Below are 20151 nucleotides of genomic sequence, written 5' to 3' on the forward strand. Positions count from 1 at the left end.
GTTCTTCCATGCTGAACAGGGATGCAGGGTGAGGAACTGGAGTACCCCTTCAGTGGGTCTATCTAAAAGACTCCCAAATTGCATAACTCTTATCTGTAGGGGGAAAAGAAAGTCCTTGACTGGTGAATAGGAAATGTGAAGGAGAAGTAAAGGCAAGAGTAATTAGCATTACAAGTTCTAGACAGGGAACTAGAAAAAAGTCAGAACAGGGCAATTTTCAAATGTTCATATGAGAGTCCATTGGAATTTCTTGACAAGGACTTCCCAAAGCATCCCTCTATTGGGTTCCTCCTCAGTCTTCTTTTGTCTTCCAAGACTGGACTCTAGAGTGATGGATTCAGGATTTGCTTCCAGGTATTTTGATAGCTGTTGGAATGGTTAGAATCAGTGTCAGTTCCCTCTGAAAGGCTTCTGAAATAGGGGGAGAAATATTGGAGACCAAAGTTTGAAGTCTTACATCTGAGCAGCACTTTCTGGTTAGGAACAAAAATCATCAATGAGAAATAATTGTCTAAATAACTTTTTATATAGACTTAAGTCTAATGTCTGGGAAATGTAATCCCTTGAACTCTTAAAGAAGTATACTGATGACTTTACTCTTTGGTTATACTTTCCTTTTGGGTGTTTAAGACCATATAGTTGGCCCAAATAAATTAATTTATTTTTATACATAAGGTCATTTGAGGATCTGTTCCTCAGGGGTCACATGGGTTTGGGAGGAGCTTGTGACTCCTTATTCACTGAGCTTACTTACCAAGATAACTGAGGGGTTGCTGAGGTGTATGTATGACCTGAGGGTATGCACACTGGAACACCTTTACCCAGCATGGGTCATGCCTTCTCTTCCTAGCCTTCTGCAGATTGTGTACTTTAGCCCTCCCCAAATCCAGGAGGTTATGTGTTATTAGGGTCAAATTACATACATTTTTCTGGGAAGAGTGGCTGGATACTCAAGTGAGGGTCCAGTGACCCTGCTTGGCCCTCCTTTAGTGAATGAGCACAACCATCAGCAAGTCCACTTGTGACTATGTTTAGCCATCAGGCTCAGCTGAATTCGTGATGATGGTAGTTATTTCATGCAGAAAGGACTGCTGTATAGCATCATCTTATTAAAAGGACCTGGAATTTAAATGGATTTGGTGCTAGTATCCACATATAAGGGAGAACATACGTCATTTGTTTTTCTGAGTCTATGTTACTTCACTTAGTCTAGATCCATTTTCCTGAAAATTTCGTTGTTCCTCTTAAACATTATATACACATTTCCTTCCTTCCCCCAACCCCAGGGAACCTCTGCTTTTCTTCCTGTCTGTATGAAGTGTACTTCTCCAGGTGTCTCATGTAAGTAGAATCCTAAAAAATGTTTGTCCTTTTATGTCTGCCTGTTTCACTTAGAATGATGCTTTCAAGGTTTGCATAGTTTAGGTCATGTATGCCAATTTGTTTCCTTTTAAAGAGGTCATTGTATTTACATTTTGTTTGTCTGTTGAGGGCCACTTAGGTTGCTACATAGGAAGTTGGTGAGTTAAGGGGTTATCACACACATTCCTTGGGGGAGACACTGAGGTGAAACAAAGTAAAACTTCTTGTTGGGGTGATTCAGTGGACACAGCATGAGAGCTGAAGGTCTAGGGAAGATCTCCACTTTAGAAATAGCTGGGGATTGGGGCTGGAGGGATGGCTCAGCAATTAAGAGCACTGGCTGCTCTTGCAGAGGACCCGGGTTCGATTCCCAGCACTCACATGGCATAACTGTCCGTAACTCAAGTTCCAGGGGAATCCAATGCTCTCTTCCGACCTGCGTAGGCATTGCACAACATGGGTGCACTTACATACTTGCAGGCAATACACTCATATACATTAAAAAAGAAAGAAAAAACAGGGCAAAAGAAAGCCACAAGGCAGCTAGTAGGGGTGCTCAAAAACTAGACAGGAGGAAAGAAGGGTGGCGAGGATGGAATTACTGATGTCTTCAAACTTAGACATCCTGTCCCCCCTTTTTTTTCTGTGTTAAGGCTTTTATCCTCTTTAATGCAAGGAAACACAGCTCAGTGCCCCTCTCACAGAAGATCTTTTCACTCGTTTCTTTTACCATTAAAAAAAAATTTCTATAAGGAATTTTAGTCATTTTTACACACACCTTCACTGCCCTTTCTTTCTCTCTCTCTTTCTTTCCCTCCCTCCCTCCCTCCCTCTCTCCCTCCCTTCCTTCTTTGTATATGCATGAGTGTATTGCCTGCATGTGTGTAAGTGCGCCCATGTTGTGCAATGTCTGCAGAGGTCAGAAGAAGCGTTGGATTCCCCTGGAACTGGAGTTATGGATGACTGTTAACCGCCATGTGGGTGCTGGGAATCGAATCCGGGTTCTCTGCAAGAGCAGCCAGTGCTCTTAACTGCTGAGCCTGCTCTCCAGCCCCTCCCTCCCCTTTCTTATCTGCCCTTCTTTCCCCCCTGGGTACCTTATAATTTGGTCTAAAAATGCCAGTTGAACTTTCTTGATATTTATTATAGATTATGAAACCTGAAAACATTCCATGCTTTGGAATTTCCAGATCTTAAGTTTTTGCTCAGTGGAAAGCCAGCGGGCCACACCTACCTTCCCGAAGCCGCTGCTCTCTTCAGGTTTGATTACAGGAACACAAACAGTCCTAGAAAACAGAATGAAAAACAGAGTTAAAAACTCAAAGCAAGGGTTGGAGCGAAGACTCAGTGATTAAGAACATTGGCTGCCCTTGCAGAGGACCTAGGTTCGGTTCCCAGCACCCACAGGGCAGCTAATAGCAGTTCAAAATTCCAGTTCCAGGGGATTTAATGTCCTCTCTGGCCTCTGCAGGCATTGCCCTCACACGGTGTTCTTCCACATATGCAGGCAAAACACTAATAAAACAAAAATAAGTAAAATAAAAAAAATTTAAAAAGTGCTCAGCGGAAGATCTCTGCAGACACTCAGAAACAATTGTTTTGTGTCACTCAAGACTCTTCCATGTTCCTGCAGGCACTGAATAAACCACCATGGGGCAGAAAAGCACTTAGGTCTGAAGGTAAAGCAGGTGTGGGCTCTGCTATTTACCACCGGGATGCCCATCCATCTCAGCTTCAGCTTACTCCCATGCTGAATAGAGCAGCTGACACCTATTGTATTGGTACACGCTTGGTAGCATGCACAGAGATCAGTTAATAAAACACATGCATGTCTGTCTTAACTCCTACCTTGGTAATCATCAAGTGACCATTACTGATTACTGTCACTCATTTCAAATTCCTTTCACTCACTGATAGAACCTTAATGTTTCAATGTTCTTTTCCAGTTGAAATGACCTGTCTTTAATTTTTTTTTACTGATCTAATTTTTTTTTTTGTATTTCATACAAAAACCATCTTTGTACCTCCTTCTCCCATATGCCCCCCCACTGGAGTTCATACATTCTGTCCTTTGTACTAAGGCCTATAATGTCAAGTTAGTGTCCCCAAATGTCCCTCAGTACAAGTTCATCCACTGGGCTTTAGTCAGCCTATCTAGAGCCCCTTTCTTCAAGAAGATCATCTCTTTCTCCCCAGCAGTAATCAGCTGTCAACAATTCTTTGACTAAGATTGGGGCCTGTTGTTCATTTCTACAGTTCTGTGCTGGGTTTTTGTCTGCCTAAGTTTGCATGGGTCTTGTGGATGCAGACACCATCGCTGTAGGTTTGTATGAAAAGGGTCCAAGGCATCTGTAGGACCATGTCCGTATGGTCATGCACCTCTTCCCTGGCTTTTACAATCTTTCTACCCCCTCTTCTGCAATGGTCTCTGAGCCCTCAATGGGTGGACCTCAATATACAAGTCCTGTCTAAGGACCTACACTCTGAAGACTCTTATTCTCTGTGTTTGGGCCATTTGTGGTCTTTTGTGTTCCTGGCCCTCTGTTGCATGAGGGAGCTTCATTGATGAGAATTGAAAGATGCACTAATGTTCTCTTCATCCTTTGTTCTAAGTTCCATGAGTCTTAGGTATAGAGGTTGCATCATAGATACGCCACTTAGGCTTGGGCAATTCACAGACAGTCCCTGTATGACCAGTGGTGTAACTCTGTAATAATCTCTGTCTGTTGAAAAAGAAGCTACTTTGAGGGGTGGTGACTGGGATACTTGTCTGTAAATTTAGAATCCATATTTTTCACATGGTAAGAAGTTACATTTGCCTAGGGATATGAGAGCCTTGGAGTTTTCTCTAAGATCTACAACCTCTCTAGTTATGTATAATTGGCTAGGTTTGTAGTACCAGACATGAGTTTCCTCCCACTGAGTGGACTTTAAGTCCAATTAGGTAGGTGTAGATTACCCCCAAGATAAAAGTGCCACTACTGCACCAATGTCGTTTGCTGTGCTGATCATTGATGTGGTTTTTAGGCCGTGAAGCTGAGGTTGGACCATCAATTGATGATCTCCCTTACCAGCTTGTGTGGTGCTCTCCAAAGTTATGAGAGCTAGCCTTCGGGGAGGTAGCTTCCAGTGACCTAAAGTCTTTATTCCTGAACTATTAGTGCCCTTGATACTCCCATCTAGCACACTGGCTATGGTATTGAAGTGAGAGTGAAGCCCATCTCAGTGTGTACCTTGGGTTTTAGTCATAGCCTCTACTGCTTTTAAAGTGTGTCAGTAAACCAAGTTCTCCTTGGTAGTATGGAGAAGTCATTCTGGCCAGGATAAGAAAGGTGCTTATTTCTGCCCATAGAAGCGGAAACTGAGGTTCTGCCTGAACTCCATAGCCTGGATTTCATCTCACTACATTGGATGTGTTTGCAGGAGGGACTGAGGTTCTGCATGAACTCTGTAGCACGGATTTCATCACACTAAGGTTGGACCTGTTTACCACTGCCATGGACAACTGTACATAAGCTCACTGAGCAATCAACCAGTGGCTGACCAACATCCTCAGGATGGAAGATCTTATCTGCCTGATCATCGAACACTTCCTTTAGTTTGAATGCCCTCTGTTGGGTATTTATATGGACAAAACTATTTTCATATTTCTCACCCTTTCTTGAAGTGTGAAGATTACTTCGTGCATAATATTTGTTATTAGACTTTCACAATTATTGCTATTTAGCATCCAACCCAAAGACCAACCTGTTTGACATAGTTAAGGTGACAGCTTTTATATGCTTGTGTGTGTGTGTTTGTATATAAACTTATCTTTTCTTTAAAGCAAAATAAGTCACCATCTTCTTGAAGCTCTGTACATTGGGAGGATCACCATATGAAGAGGATGATTTGTGTGAACATGAACTTTGTGTTCCATGTCAGATTCCCTGGAGCTCATTTTCATTCTCATAGCATTTCAACAGTGTGAAGCTATCATTTTGTACACGTATCTTCAGATTTAGATGAACACATGAAGGGCATGGGATCCCTTAGGATACAGATTTTTATATTTTATTTTATGTGTATGACTGTATTATTGTCTGCGTGTGTGTAAGTGTACCTGTGTTGTGCAGTGCCTGTGGGGGTCAGAAGAAGGCATCAGATCCCCTGAAACTGGAGTTATGGATAGCTTTTGGGTACCATGTGGGTACTGGGACTCAAACTTGGGTCGTCTGCAAGAGCAGTCAGTGTTCTTAACTGCTGAGTCATCTCTCCAGCTGCAAGGGATACAGATTTTAAAGAAAGATGCATTTATTTTTTATCTGCTTGCATGTACGTATGTGCTGTGCACCATGTGCATGATGTTTACATGTGGACACTTCTTCGGTGTCCACAGAGGCCAGAAGATGGTGTTAGATTCCCTGGAACTGGGGTTATAATCAGTTGTGGGCTGCTGTGTGAGTGCTAGGAATCGAACCCAGGTCCTCTGCAAGAGCAGCCATTGCTCTTACCCACTGAGCCCAGGTCCCCAGATATATTTGATAAAGAATGTCAACTTTATTAGGACAAAGCCTTTAAGCTACAAATCCTTCAGAGCCATTTTCATATTTATCAGTAGTTGTCTCAGAATTCACTCTTTCATTTTTTAAAAATAGAATATTTTAAAATTATTCATTGACAATCTCATACATGTAAACAATGCATCTTGATCATATGCATCTCCAACTCTCTCTTCCCACTCCCCAGGCACCTCCAACATCTCCTTCTTCCCCTTTGTGTCCTGTCCATTTTTGTTTGTTTTTTTGGTTGATAACATTATCCCAATTAGTGCTGCCTGTTGGAATGCTGAATGAACTTGTTGATTTGATCTTGTTCAAGTAATTGTAGCCGCAGTGAGTCATGGGTGCAATGGTTGTGCCGTGTCCTGAACACAGCATTTTGCAGCACTCCTCCACATCCTATGGCCTTACATTATTTCCATTCTTCTATGATGAGACCCAGAAGCCATTATGGATCAAATGATGTATGCAAAAGCACTAGGAGTGTGAGATTAATTTTGATTGTCAACTTGGATGGCTTGATATGCCTAGATAATTGGTGAAGCATCTCTCTCTCTCTCTCTCTCTCTCTCTCTCTCTCTCTCTGTGTCTGTGAGGGTGTTTCTAGAGAAGATTGGTATGTGTGAACTGAATAGAGAAAGACATGCACTGTATGTGGGAAGCACCATCCAGTAGGCTGGGGTGAGTCTATAGAGCAAAGAGATTGGTCTCTAGGTCAGAAAGAACTCTAGATAACCAATGGCCTCAAGCAGACTGAACCCTGAAATACCCTGTTCTCTGATCTCTAGGACACACTGGGGCCTGCAGTGGCGTGAAGAGTGTGGCATTGCCCATCACTTCTAGGTTGCTTTCCTCTCCAAGAAAATGGATAAAGTTGGTGAATTAAAATCTCAAACCTTCTAAAAATTACCTATATAGTACCTTATAAGACTTTCAGTGTGTTTTTACACAGTACTGGACCCTGAATACTACAATACTGATCCACTGGGCAGGATATGCCCATTGGTGCAATAGTGGCATGACTGTTATAGGGTAACTAACTGCATTCTGATTGGCTTTGAGGTCTACTCGGCAGGAGGGAATTTCACTCCTGGTACTGTAAACCTGGTCAAAAGCCCATGGCTGGGGAGGTTGTAGGCCCTAGGGTAGAACTTGCTATTGTTATTTTGCTCAATGATGATGTTGTCAAATGACTTTCTAAATATCTATGCATACTCCCATAGCCCTAAGTAATTCTCAGTCTTTGTCAGAGGCAACAGTCAATGCAGAGACATGTAACTGGTCAAAGTGCTGAGAATAAGAGACTGACGACTCAGTCTTAAATAGGACATCTTTATTACTCCCACCCTCTGCTAAGGCTCAGGGGACATTGCAGACGAGGAGAGGGGAAAAATATAAGAGCCAGAGGTTGGGGAGGAGTGCGGTGAAATCCCTTCTTCTGGACATGACGTGGCTATCACACTCATGAATTCACAGCAGCTGTGGTTACCACTACAAAACTTGCACAGGAGCACAGATGAAGGAGGTGCTCTCCAGGCCCCACCCCTCACTGAGGAACTCTTGGCAGTTGGGGGAGGGCGAATCACTCTTGTGAGTGTGGCCACTGGTAGGTTTCTCATGCTCTAGTGGGTGGCCCCACGGCCTTGTACATTTGGGCAGCACTAATTGGATTTAGTGGATTATGAAAAAAAACATGAAGTTGGGAGAGGAACTTTGGGAGGGGATAATGGGGCAGTTAGAGGGGGGTGGATATGATCATATTTCATTGTATACATGTATAAAATTTATTTCCTCACATGTTTAAAATTCTCAAGAATAAGAAAAAAATTATTTTATCTACTCTCTAGATCATGAAGACCAAGGAAAGATGGAGAAACTGTTCTAAGGAGACTGAATAACAACTGAATATAATGTGGTATACTGGACTGGATGCTGAAACAGGAAGAAGACAGTGAAAACGTGGTGATGCTAAAGGGAAGTTTGGACTGAGTTACTGGTGATACATCAGAATTAATTCCTTGTTTTGACAAATATATTGTGGGTATGTGCTTATGAAAGACACCGACATTAAGGAAAGTACATCACTTTTGTAATTTTCCTGCAAATGTAAGATTTAAAAAAAATTGCTAAAGCCCCTCAATGGATGACCCCATATCCAGAAGTATATGATGAGCACAAATCGGAGTTGATGGATTATTAAACTAAACAAACAAACAAAGGGCATGATGCTGTGTGGGGGGAATTGGAAGGGAGGAGTTGGGATGAATAAACAAACAAAACAAAGAACAAGACAAAATAAAACCCTTAACAAACTGTGACCATGAAGTAGTGTGAAATGTTCCAAAATAATAAGTATATTATAAGCCCCCTACAGAACACTAGAGTCAGAAGGATTAAATGGGGGTGGGGATTAGGAGGGCAAAGCAGAGGAGGGAGTATGGGGAGGGCTAAGTAACACCAAAGGCCTTTAGGAAAAGCCATATGGAAATCTACCGCTATAGAAGCTTCTTAAAGTATATACATACACATTATAAAAAGAGATTAAAAGGAGTTACCTTATAAAAGAGGGCATTGCCCCATACAGACATTATAGGATAATGAAAAAATCCTCAGTGTCGGGAATGGACTCTTTCTCTAAAAGCTGTTGAGTAGGGTTGCATTGTCCCTTCTCTTGGTTACCTACCAGAACTTTGTGATAAGACCCTTTTTATTGCCGAGGACACTATGTATATGGGCTGCAGAAAAAATAATGAGAAATCAAGCTGGTACTGACTTCAAAGCCTCATCTCTACTGGCTAGCGATCATAGTGCTGGAAGGTGCTATGCATGCTGCAAGGAAGAAAATAAACATCAGCCCTACCCGGATATGAATCCTGTGAACTACAATAACAGCTGGCCTGGAAAAATATGTTCACAAGTGCAATAGCAGAATGAATTTTATGGGAGTAACCAACCACTCTTCAATTGGATTTAAAGTATGCTTCATAGGATGGAGCCCATTCCTGACACCGATGTCAGGCTTAGGAATCTGAGACTAGACAGGTGACAGGACATAGGGGAGAGCCCAGTACTAGTTCTCTACTGAACAGTTATATTAAACTGCCTGCTAATGACTTCTTGTTATACCCACAGATTAATGCATCTCTTAGCTCTCATCAGAGAAGTTGTCTTATGCAGCAGATGGTTATTAACTCAGAAATCCACACCTGGCCAATGTGCAGAGAACAAGAGGCTGCAGAGTGCTTATCCCTGAATAGGACACCTATATCAAACTCCTGCCTCCAAATGCTCAGAGATCACTGTAAAGAGGGGGCAGAAAGATCATAAAAGCCAGAGGTGGTGGATGACCAAGGAAACAGAGTTTCCCAGATGGCTTGTCAGTTACTCATATGAACTCACAGCAATGGTGACAGCATGCACAATGCCGTGCAGGCTCAAACCTGAAAAAAATTCCAGTATAGACGTGAGGCAATAGGTAAGAAGGCCCAACCCCACCTAAGCAAACTGTGGCAATAGATGCTGCTGGGAGGGGCAGAAACAGTCTCTTGGAAACATGGGACTCTTGGTAGGTTAGCCAGGTCTCAGTGGATGGATCCACACTGACGGACATTTGGGACACAAATTAGACTCTAAAGACCTCATATATATTATATTATATAATAGAGTACATTTAAATTGGGCAAGGGGCAATAAGGAGATGTTGCAGATAGGGATGGAGATCTAAATACCATCAAGTTATATTGTATGAAAATTGCAAAACCTCAATAAAAATGAAATAAAATAAAATAAAAAGGCCCCCACAATGCTGACCATGTGGTCAAGCATAAGGGAGGTGATATGTTAGTTATAGAGTAGTCCAGACAGATTGCCAAAGCCAGTTCTTAACTTCTTATTGGAAGATAAAGAGAATGTGTGTAAATTTTATAAGCCCTTCTCTAAGTGTCTTCATAGATCCTAGTTTAATTGTAACTTATTCCATGAACCAATCATTATCCCAGTTTACAAATACAGACTAAGAGGATCAAGGAAGTCATTTGCTCCTAATCACATAGTCCATAAGTGACAGTTCCAGAAATAGACCAGGAGTTTTCCACTACCTCACACTTGGCAAATGATCTCTAAGGGTATTACCGAGAGAGGAAGAGAGATTGCTTCATCAGTATAGCTGTATATTTTCAAACATCATCGTCCCCTAAGTGTGGCCATGATGCTAAGTAGTGAACCTCTTTTCTGCTCTCTCGCAAGCTTCCCATGTCTAAAGCACGCATGCACACTACTGGTTACAGTTTCTTTTCTTTGGTAGAATTGGGGAAGACTGTGCTGATGCTTTCTGAACACAGACATTCTTGCTAGTCTCTCTCCCCAGAATGACAGAGGATACCCCAGTTTCTAGTCATTCTCTTGTTCTCCACTTGCATCCATCTGTCACTCACTGGAGTTCATGAACTGTGTCTTTAGGAAGGACGGCTACTCTGTAGGGGCACCTTAGCATTCTCTGGTGTCCCCCTAAGAAAACTCATCAGGTGCTGGAGCACTGCTGGATGCTTATCTACCAAGTCCCAGAGCTGCCTGGCCCAGAGCTCAGGGGGCTTAGGAAGTTCAACTAAGTAAATCTCTTGGATTTGCATCTGGATCCCAGCAGGCCTGTTGTGTCTCTCCTTATAACAGGGAGATTATAAAGTACTGGCCTTTACTACGGACAGAACAAGAGATGTTTCTCATTAACAGAAGAACAGATAAGTCGGAGACACAGGCCCTGGAGCTGTGGTGAGTGACGGGATGAGGGTGCCAGTGCCAGGTATGGGCTGAAGGGCTTGGGTACCACAGCCTTGCACCACCTGCCTGTATCATCTTTGCTGCTGCTGAGCAGAATATCTGATTAGGACAGCCAGCTTCCGCCTGGATCGTTCCACAGTCTGAGAAGTGATAGTGACTGTAAGAAAGCCTTTTCTGATTTTTCATTTTATAACACAAGAGGCTTGAGTTTGTGAGGCGCTCTTCGCACCTCTTTAGGCTTGACTGTTCCTAGGCAGTCTGGACCAAGGAACATCATGAGAAGATGGTTAGCTCATGATGAAAGCAAATGCTGTCCTTCAATTCACAACCAACTAGTCAAATCCAGGAGAAATGATCTGTGTGTGTGGACAGTTCTTCAGAACTCCCCTGCAGTGGCTGCTTCAGGCACAGGCAGAATCTGGTAGGTGCTCTGCAACCTGCTGTGGGGTTTGCAATCATGGGGCAAGGATAAGCTACAGTATAGCATTTGCCTCAATTCAAAGTCCAGCTGCTTGAGTAAACTTTGCCTAAAGTGGCAATTTGACTAGTTTGAGCAAGGGCAGCAGGGCGTTCCTCTTCTCATCCTAAACTAACTCAGCCTGAGAAGGCTGTTAGCCACGTAGGAGCTGGTTACATTAATACTTGATGAGCTCATGGACCCTCACTGCAGCTCAAGAATGGAAGTAGTCTTATTTCTTGTTTATAAATCAGACCATTTAGGATACAGAGGGATCAGAGCATGTGCCATTCTCACAGATGATAAGAAGCAAATCAGGATTCAAACTCATACTCTACAGATCTACAGCCTGCACTTTTAACCCTGTGCTGCCCACCTAGGGTACAATATATGCACCATGCCAACCTGTCCCAACCACTGAAATGTCAATATGAATTGCATGCTTTCAATAGAACACATAATATCCATGCTATTAAAGATATTTGAGGAAGTTAAAGAGAGAGCACATTTGCAGAGATCTCAGATGTCCTTAGCAGATTTATCTGTGGTAATCCTGGAGGGAGGATCACAAAGGCCTGGCTACAAAATATCCATAGTTGCTTGTGATTTACACAAAAGGCTTCTGTGCCAGTTCCTCTTCCCTTCACCCTCCCATCCTATCATCTATCTATCTATCTACCTATCTATCTATCTATCTATCTATCTATCTATCTATCTATCTATCTATCTATCTATCTATCTATCTATCTATCTATCTATCTATCTATCTATCTATCTATCTATCTATCTATCTATCTATCTATCTATCTATCTATCTATCTATCTATCTATCTATCTATCTATCTATCTATCTATCTATCTATCTATCTATCTATCTATCTATCTATCTATCTATCTATCTATCTATCTATCTATCTATCTATCATCTATCATCTATCTATATCTATCTATCATCTATCAATCTATCATCCTATCATCCACTTATCTAATCTTAATACTAGATGTATCCCTGACCCATTCTAGACTTTGGCCTCACCAGTTAATTCTAATGTAGGATTTTAGTTGCCAACTTTCAAACAAATACTTGTATGGTAAGATTTTTGAAGGGGATCCATTGTTTAAAGGGGTGTGGGGGTATGGATGCGGGAGGGGGCCTAAGTTTGATTAATAGCTGTTGTATAGGGGCTAGAGAGATGGCTCAGAGGTTAAGAGCACTGACTGCTCTTGCAGAGGATCCGGGTTTGATTCCCCACACCCACATGGAAGATATGAACCATCTTTATCTCCAGTTCCAGGGGAATTCAAAGCCCTCTTCTGACCTCTGTGGCATTGCACGACATGGGTGCACTCACATACATGCAGGCAATGCACTCATACACATAAGAAAAGAGCTGTTGTATAAAACTACAAAAGTTCAATAAAAAATTAAAAAAGAATTATCCATGCCATAATTTTGAAATGTAAAATGACAAGAATTCGAGAGATAAAGAAAAGTCATTTTGAAAAAAGAAATCTAAAGAGATTAAGGACAGACCAGAAGAGACTAAAGGGTCAGATTTATTTAATAACCAAGATTTTTCCTATATAGATCATATATTCATAAATAAATGAAATACTTGTGAAGTATTTCAAGGTTATTCTTTTCATTGGACATCATTGAAATTTCACTGGCACCTTTCATATCTAAGTCCTTTGTTAGTTATCAGTGGTTGACTCTGAGGGGCTCGGTTTGTAAACAAGGTAGGGAAGAAGAGGGTATGAGAACAGTCCACATTTTCACTTGCCCTTCATTCATCTCTACCATATAACAAATCTTTAATCAGCTAGGGAGCAAAGGAAGTGGAGGGGATCTGAGTTGTTCTGGGGAATCTGGGGACCCTACAAACAGTCTGCAACTTCATGGTCACAGGTATCTGGCCAAGATAGGCTTATGCCAAGCTTATTTTTGATCAGAGTAATATTACCTGTAATGCTGGCCAAGGCACATCAACATCATGGCTTGGGGGAAACGGGTTTCTGGCTCATGTCAGTCCCTGCTAGGCTCAGGATGCAACGCCTCAGCCTATTTTTCTGTCTTCCCTCTTGGCCCTAGGACCCAGCTGGTAAGGCTGAAGGCTTAAAGCTTCACATTCCCTTGAGTGCTGGTGACTGATGCTTGGTTGCCATAGAAACCTTCCTGGGGTCTCCAACCTTCTCTAAGCTGGGCCATTTCTTTGTAGGACTTATAGTTCAGCTTTTGGGACTAGACTTGTATCATTAACAAAAAAAATGGTCTTCATAGTATTAATGATTTTCTGAAACCTGCATAAGTAAGAGGGTAGAAGGCAGAGATTATAGTTTAATTTTTTTCTATCTCTTTAGAAGAATCTGCTCTGTATCAGTTCTCTATATATTCATTTATTCATCCTTCTATTCATTCATCATTTATCTATTACCCATCTTTTCCCAATTCCTCATCCACATCTAATTTTATCATGTTTCTTAGTTGTTATCTCAGGAGATTACTGCTTTGAGAAGAAAATTCTTTTCCCTAAGCCATAATCCTATAACTAAATTCACACAGCTTGTAACATGGGATGGTCATTAACACACAGATTCTTTATGGTTTTAGGACATAGAAATATGAGCATACTCAAGGATTGATTCATCTAAGTGGTCAGGGAGGAGGCAGAAGTGATAGCTGAAGAGGCTTCAAATATGTCACCTTATTTCTTTCTTGTTGGAGGCATATTTTCATCAGTAATAATGTTAATAGTCACAATAGTTAACAGAAAAAAAGCCACAAAACAGTGCTTTAGGCAGGATCTGAAATCAGGCTGCCTAGATTTATATTCTGGACATTCCTTTTCTAACTTCATGATCTTAGACAAGTCATCCAACTACTTGGTACCTTGGTTTTCCCATGTGCAAAATGGGAATGATAATTGTATCTACCCCAATAAGAAACCCTCAAAAAGTAATAGCATTTTTATTATTATTGTTATCATTATTATTGTTCTTTTTTGAAACTGAGACTTTCTATATATAGCTTAGACTGGCCTCAAACTCACAATCTTCTTGACTCAGCCTCCCTAGGATTGCAGATGTGCATCACCACTGCAGTATGTATAAAGCTGTGTAGTAGCCACTTTAGTGCTTAGCATTGCCAACCTCTGCCTCTGGTCCTTTACACATATACATATTCTCATTTAATTTTTGTAACAAGAGACAATTAGTATTTTGAAAACATTTTGGGGTGAGAATGCTGAGGGGCAGGCACATGAGCACTGGAGTTAAACAGATTCTTCCTGTGCTGGAGAGATGGTTCAGAGTATAAGAGCACTGACTGCTCTTGCAGAGGATCTGGGTTCAATTTCCAGTACCTACATGGAAGCTAACAACCATCCATAACTCCAGTTCTAGGGGATCCAACGCCATCTTCTGACCTCCTTGGGCATTGCATGGTATAGGTGCAGTTACACACATGCAGGCAGTGCACTCATTCACATAAAATAAAAATAACAAAATACTTAAAAAAACAGATTATTCTGCTTACTTCTAATGAGGGATGGCAGGATTTACCTCCTCTTAGTCTGCTTCCTCACCTGCAGGAAGGAAAGGGTATCAGGCAAAGACTTTGGGAGTCCATCTCATGGGAGACTTCATGAGATGCTGGTTGTAACATCCTAGGCCTGTTTATCATTATATTTTCATCAATGCCTACTCTGTGAAACCATTTACAGCCTTTCCCAGGTTCATAGTCTCTGTGTGAGTTGGTTTTCTTGTTCTATTACATGGAAAGATTCTATGATAGCACAAGCAGAGAAATGCATCTTCTGCAGGGCACAGTCATATGGACGGAAATGTGGATGGATCCCCTGCAGTGGTACAGTGGGGCTCTGATTAGTTAGTTATTCAAATTTATGTGTACTAATCGGAGTGAAGTTTGACAGGGAGGCATTCACAAAGCATACCGGCATGTACTCCATCTGGCAAAATGACTCCTTCTATGAACCATTCTTCTTCAGAGCTCTCTAAAGAGATGTGTTTGAAGGACAGGAGCAAAAGAGGGAATGATGGGAATTTGATATTATCCAAGGGCTTATAATTCTGTTTCCTTTACACCAGGAGAGTCCTAAAAGAGCTGCAGACTTTCATTAAATGGGAAAATGAATTAACCAGGTGAAGAAGACACAGTGTATTAGACACTACGTGAAGTTGCATATAGATTAAGCTTGCTGATGCGTGAAGGTATTACAAATAAAACAGATTCAGGAACTAGAAGTTTGTGAAGGTTATACAACTTTCATGACAAGTGCAATGAGAAAGTAAAGTGTCACTGAACTTGAAAATGCACAGTGATTATTCAGGCTGTTTATAGAATTCATACAAAGCAACACTGAAAAGTGCAGACAATCCAATAGAAAAATGAATAGAAGACTGGAAAAGAACTTCACAAAAGAAGATATTCAAATAATCAGTAAGCACAAGAAAGGACTTCAGGAGTAAACAGGGAGATGATGCGTGTGTGTGTGTGATGTCATGGCACATGTGGTGATCAGAGGACACATTTGTCAAGTTGGTTCTTTCCTTCCACCTTTACATGGGCTCTGGGGAATCAAACTCAGGCTCCAGGCTTGCAAGGCAAGTATCCTTAGCCCACCGAGTCATCTTGCTGGCCCTAATATTTCATTATATGAATGCGTAATTTTTATAGAAATTTCTCAAGTTTTACATTTCAGATAGGCAGACTTTCTTGTGCATATCGTATATTGTAATCAAGACATTTAAATTATCAAAATGGTGAATTTGATGAGAAGAGAGATATCTTAAGAATGTATAGTGCTTAGAGGAATGGTAATTAAAAAGATCAGGGATGCAGGATGGGCAAGGCCTTTCCTTCTTTGGATTCGGTATAAAAATTTTACTTAGATCTGAATCTACATGACTCAGGGAACCACCGGCAATCATTTAAACAAAGTCAGAATGGAAGACATCTTCCTAAACAAATGAGCTCAACATTTACTTCTTGTTATTATGTAACAATTTAAATGTCCATACTGAACTTTTCATAAATATTTTTAGCATAATTCAAATGGAAATTTGAAAGTGAATCAACACACTAACAACTGAAGCATCCAAGGGAAATGGTGGTCTGGCAGATTACTTTTATTGGCACCAGAAAGAAGAGGTAGTTTAAAGATTAATTGATTTTGAGAATGTGTTACAGAGTAAAACTTTTCCATAGTCTGTCATGAATAATAAAAAAGGAAAGGAGGGATGAGGCCACAGGAAATGAATTGTGGCTTTGGGAGAAAGAGGAGGAATTGGAGTTAACTGTCCTGCAGGACAATCGGTCCACAATGCAGACCAATATAAGATGCTGGTCAGGGGGAGATCAGTCCTGTCCTGAGGAGTGAAGCTGGAGAGAAAGGGTCATGTGAAGTTAAGAGAACAGAGGAGCTCACACCCTGCGCTCTGGGCTCTTTGATGTAACATTATTAATCCTGGGATTCTTGAAGCTTGTGCTGCTTCCCCTGAGTTCCTGTGATGACACTGAACTGAGTTTGGAGCAGGGTGCTGAGGCTGACAAAGGATAAGTTCAAAGTGGATCATCCTTCGTAACAGCTTTCACAGAAAGAACTCGGAAAAGGGGACATTTAAGAGAAGATCCTTCTCATCTGTGGCCACAGGCCTATCTTGACGGTAGGGTCAGAATCAAATTGAACTTTGAGTGGCAGGTAAGGTGGAGGCGAGTGGGAAAGAAACATTCACAAAATTAAATGTATCTGGTAAATTACCACCTTGTTTACTAGACTTAGGTTCTAAGAGCTCTTGACTACTTTTAAGCCAACTCATGTCACAGGAGAGAAATTTTCCAGTGCCAAGCACATTTAAAGAAACCATTTTCACCAGTACACATTGTACGTATGTACTGAAATATCACGCTGTTCCCCACAAATATGTACAACTTTTACATGCTAACCAAAAATTCAAAAAATGTTTAAGGGGGTACAGTGCGAGCTACCAGATTTGATCATTATACACTGTATACATTGGATTAGCACAAGGTACTCCATACATTTGTATAATTAACATGGCAATTGAAAACAAAATATAACAGGGGAGAAAAGACTACATTTTCTTCCTGAAAGTGTTTCTAGGAAAGGGATACAGAAAATGCTGGCTGCATAATAGCACCAGGAGAGTAAAAAACCAGCTTCCTAAAAGAATGCTTCTCAAAACACACCATTTTTTTTAAGGTGTCCTTTCAAGCACAGTGTTTACAGATGTCAGATGGAAACCCATCTCTAACAGAAACAGAACCCAAACCTTTTGCCTGTAATATAATTTTTACTTTCTATGGGAAATTATTTATTCCTCAGTATTTAGTCAGAAAAGATTCTCTGGAGGATTAAACGTCTAAGTTTTCCTATGTGAAAAAGGAAGTTGTTTAGGTCCAAGGGAAGATAGCTGTTGATAATTAAAGAAATGACTGTAAACAAAAAATCAAAGAATCACTTTATTCAAGAAAAAAAAAATATCCATTTACCCAGAAGCTCCTAGGAGTGGGTTTTTTATGGGGTAATAATGGGTGGCAAGGCAGCTCCTCCCCTGTACCTCCCACTTACTAGGGCTTTATAAGTGATGACCAAATGAATGAATGCCTCTTGCTCCTAGGGTGGACACCTTCCTCCTGGACTCATTATGTTCTCCTGCAACACCAGCAGGCCTGGCCACTCTATCTTCCTTCTCACTGGCTTTCCAGGCCTGGAAGCCTCCCAGCATTGGGTTTCCATCCCCATCAACCTCATCTGTGTGGTTTCCATCCTGGGTAACAGCGTCATCCTCTACCTGATCCGCACAGATCCCACCTTACACGAACCCATGTACATCTTCTTGTCCATGTTGGCAGCCTCTGATCTGGGTCTCTGTGCCTCCACCTTCCCCACCATGGTGCGGCTCTTCTGGCTGGGTGCTCGAGAGTTGCCCTTTGATCTTTGTGCTGCACAGATGTTTTTCATCCATGCTTTTACCTATGTGGAATCTGGCGTGCTGCTGGCCATGGCCTTTGACCGCTTTATTGCCATCCGGGATCCTCTGCACTATGCTACAATCCTTCCTCACTCAGCGGTGGCCAAGGTGGGGGCTGCGGTTCTGGTAAGGGCCATCCTGCTCAACCTGCCCGGACCCATCCTCCTGCGGAGCCTGTTCTTCCCTGAGATCAGTGCGCTCTCCCACTGCTACTGCCTGCATTGTGACCTGGTGGGACTGGCTTGCTCAGACACTCGGATCAACAGCTTGTTTGGCCTGGTCTCCATCCTCCTCTCACTGGGCCTCGATTCCTCCCTCATAATGCTCTCCTATGCTTTGATCCTACGGACTGTGATGGGCATTGCATCGCCAGGGGAACGGCTCAAGTCACTTAACACTTGTGTTTCACACCTCTGCATTGTTCTCATCTTTTATTTGCCCAAGCTTGGGCTGTCTGTGTTGCACCGAGTGGAGAAGCACAGCTATCCAGCTCTGGCAGTGCTCATGGCCAACCTGCACTTCTTGGTGCCACCCTTCATGAACCCTATCGTATACTGCATCAAGTCGAAGCAGATCCGTCAGGGCCTCCTAAAGCGCTTCCAACAGAAGAGGGTTGACTCTTCCTAGAACAGAAGGACCCGATGGCACATGACTTCAGCAAGCCTCCAGGGGACTTCTGGGTGGGTGGAGTGTACAGTGAATGAGTTACTTCTGAGGTCCTTGAATGTGTTTATTAGAGTCCTTTGTGGGGTCCTTCCAGCCTCTATAATTATAGATTTCAGAGACTGAGCACATTGGTGTATTTCCTTGATTTTCTTTTTACTATTCTATTTTTTAGAAGCTGAACTAACTCCAACTCATATATGCTGACATTTACCCAGGTGGCTAATCACATTGACAGGATGTTGATGTCTCTCTGTTCTGGTTTCATTTCTGTTACTGTGATAAAATATCCTGAGAAAAAGCAACATAGGGGAGTAAAGTGTTTATTTGGTTTACAATTCCAAGATACCGTCCATTGCAGGGAAGTCAAGGCAGGAAGCTAAAGCATCACATTGTCAGTCAAGAGCAAAGGGAATACACCCAGAGATCTTTGCTTGCTTGTTTGCTTGCTATCAGCCACCCCCCTCTACTCCTATACAGCCCAGGACCTCTTGCCCAAGGAATGATGTCACCAACAGGGGACTGAATCCATTAACAATCAAGACAGTCCCCATACAGGCATATCCACAGGCCAGTTTGATCTAGGCAATACCTCAAATGAGATTCCCTTCTCCGATGATTCTAAGTTGTGTCAAGTTGACAGTTCAAACCAACCAGCACATCGTCTATACAGATATCTCTCCTTCCTAGATCATTCTTTTCCATTTTATTATTAGTCACCTTACCATTGGCTGCTTTCCCCCAAATTTCATATGAACTGTCTTCTATGCTAAGAATTATAGAGGGAGGTGAGTGATGGGGAAACACATGACAACACTGTACTCGTTAAACTTTCTGTTACACTCATTTGTAGCTTAGGGAATGGTAGTTTCATCTTTCTTTGTCATGTCTGCTTTCAGCTAGAGAGTTTGGTATTGCCGAGGTTAAGGAAGCTACTCTCTAACTTCTGGGTGGTGCTTGTTTCTCAGGTACCAATGACAAGGGTAGACTTCTGGTCATATCCACAGCAGCTGACCTGCTAGTGTATAAGCTCTGTGAGGCTGGGGATTTAGAACTGTTTTGTTCACCGATGAGTCATCAGCATCAAGAATGGTGCCTATTGTGTAGGGGATCGATGCACACTGTGGAGTCTGTGTAGGGGAGATGAAGGGCCAAGAGATTAACAGCCGAAAGAAGAGGAACAACCACAGGAAGGTAGAGAGATGGCAGCTCTGAATGTGTAAGGCCTGTGAGAAGAGCAGGTAGTTAAATTGGAATGCAATGAGGTGAGGTGAGGATGGAAATCAGAGACCTTGGGGACAGGGTCTGTGTCTCTTATATCATGTAGTCAAGAAGGAG

The 20151-nt window shown here is 41.9% G+C and overlaps 1 protein-coding gene across 1 annotated transcript; it reads left to right on the forward strand.

Moving 5' to 3' along the window:
- Positions 1–17801: 17801 nt before the first annotated feature.
- Positions 17802–18784, forward strand: LOC103750830 (olfactory receptor 51H1-like). The gene has a single exon (XM_008854112.1). The coding sequence runs from the start codon at positions 17824–17826 to the stop codon at positions 18775–18777; it is 954 nt and encodes a 317-aa protein (XP_008852334.1). The 5' UTR covers positions 17802–17823; the 3' UTR covers positions 18778–18784.
- Positions 18785–20151: the final 1367 nt, after the last annotated feature.

Source organism: Nannospalax galili, unplaced genomic scaffold, assembly GCF_000622305.1.
Source record: "Nannospalax galili isolate Female #2095 unplaced genomic scaffold, S.galili_v1.0 scaffold1387, whole genome shotgun sequence".
Taxonomy (NCBI): domain Eukaryota; kingdom Metazoa; phylum Chordata; class Mammalia; order Rodentia; family Spalacidae; genus Nannospalax; species Nannospalax galili.

Bases quoted from the DNA above. Each gene is read 5' to 3' on its own strand.
- LOC103750830 (XM_008854112.1), top strand. From the start codon at position 17,824: ATGTTCTCCTGCAACACCAGCAGGCCTGGCCACTCTATCTTCCTTCTC.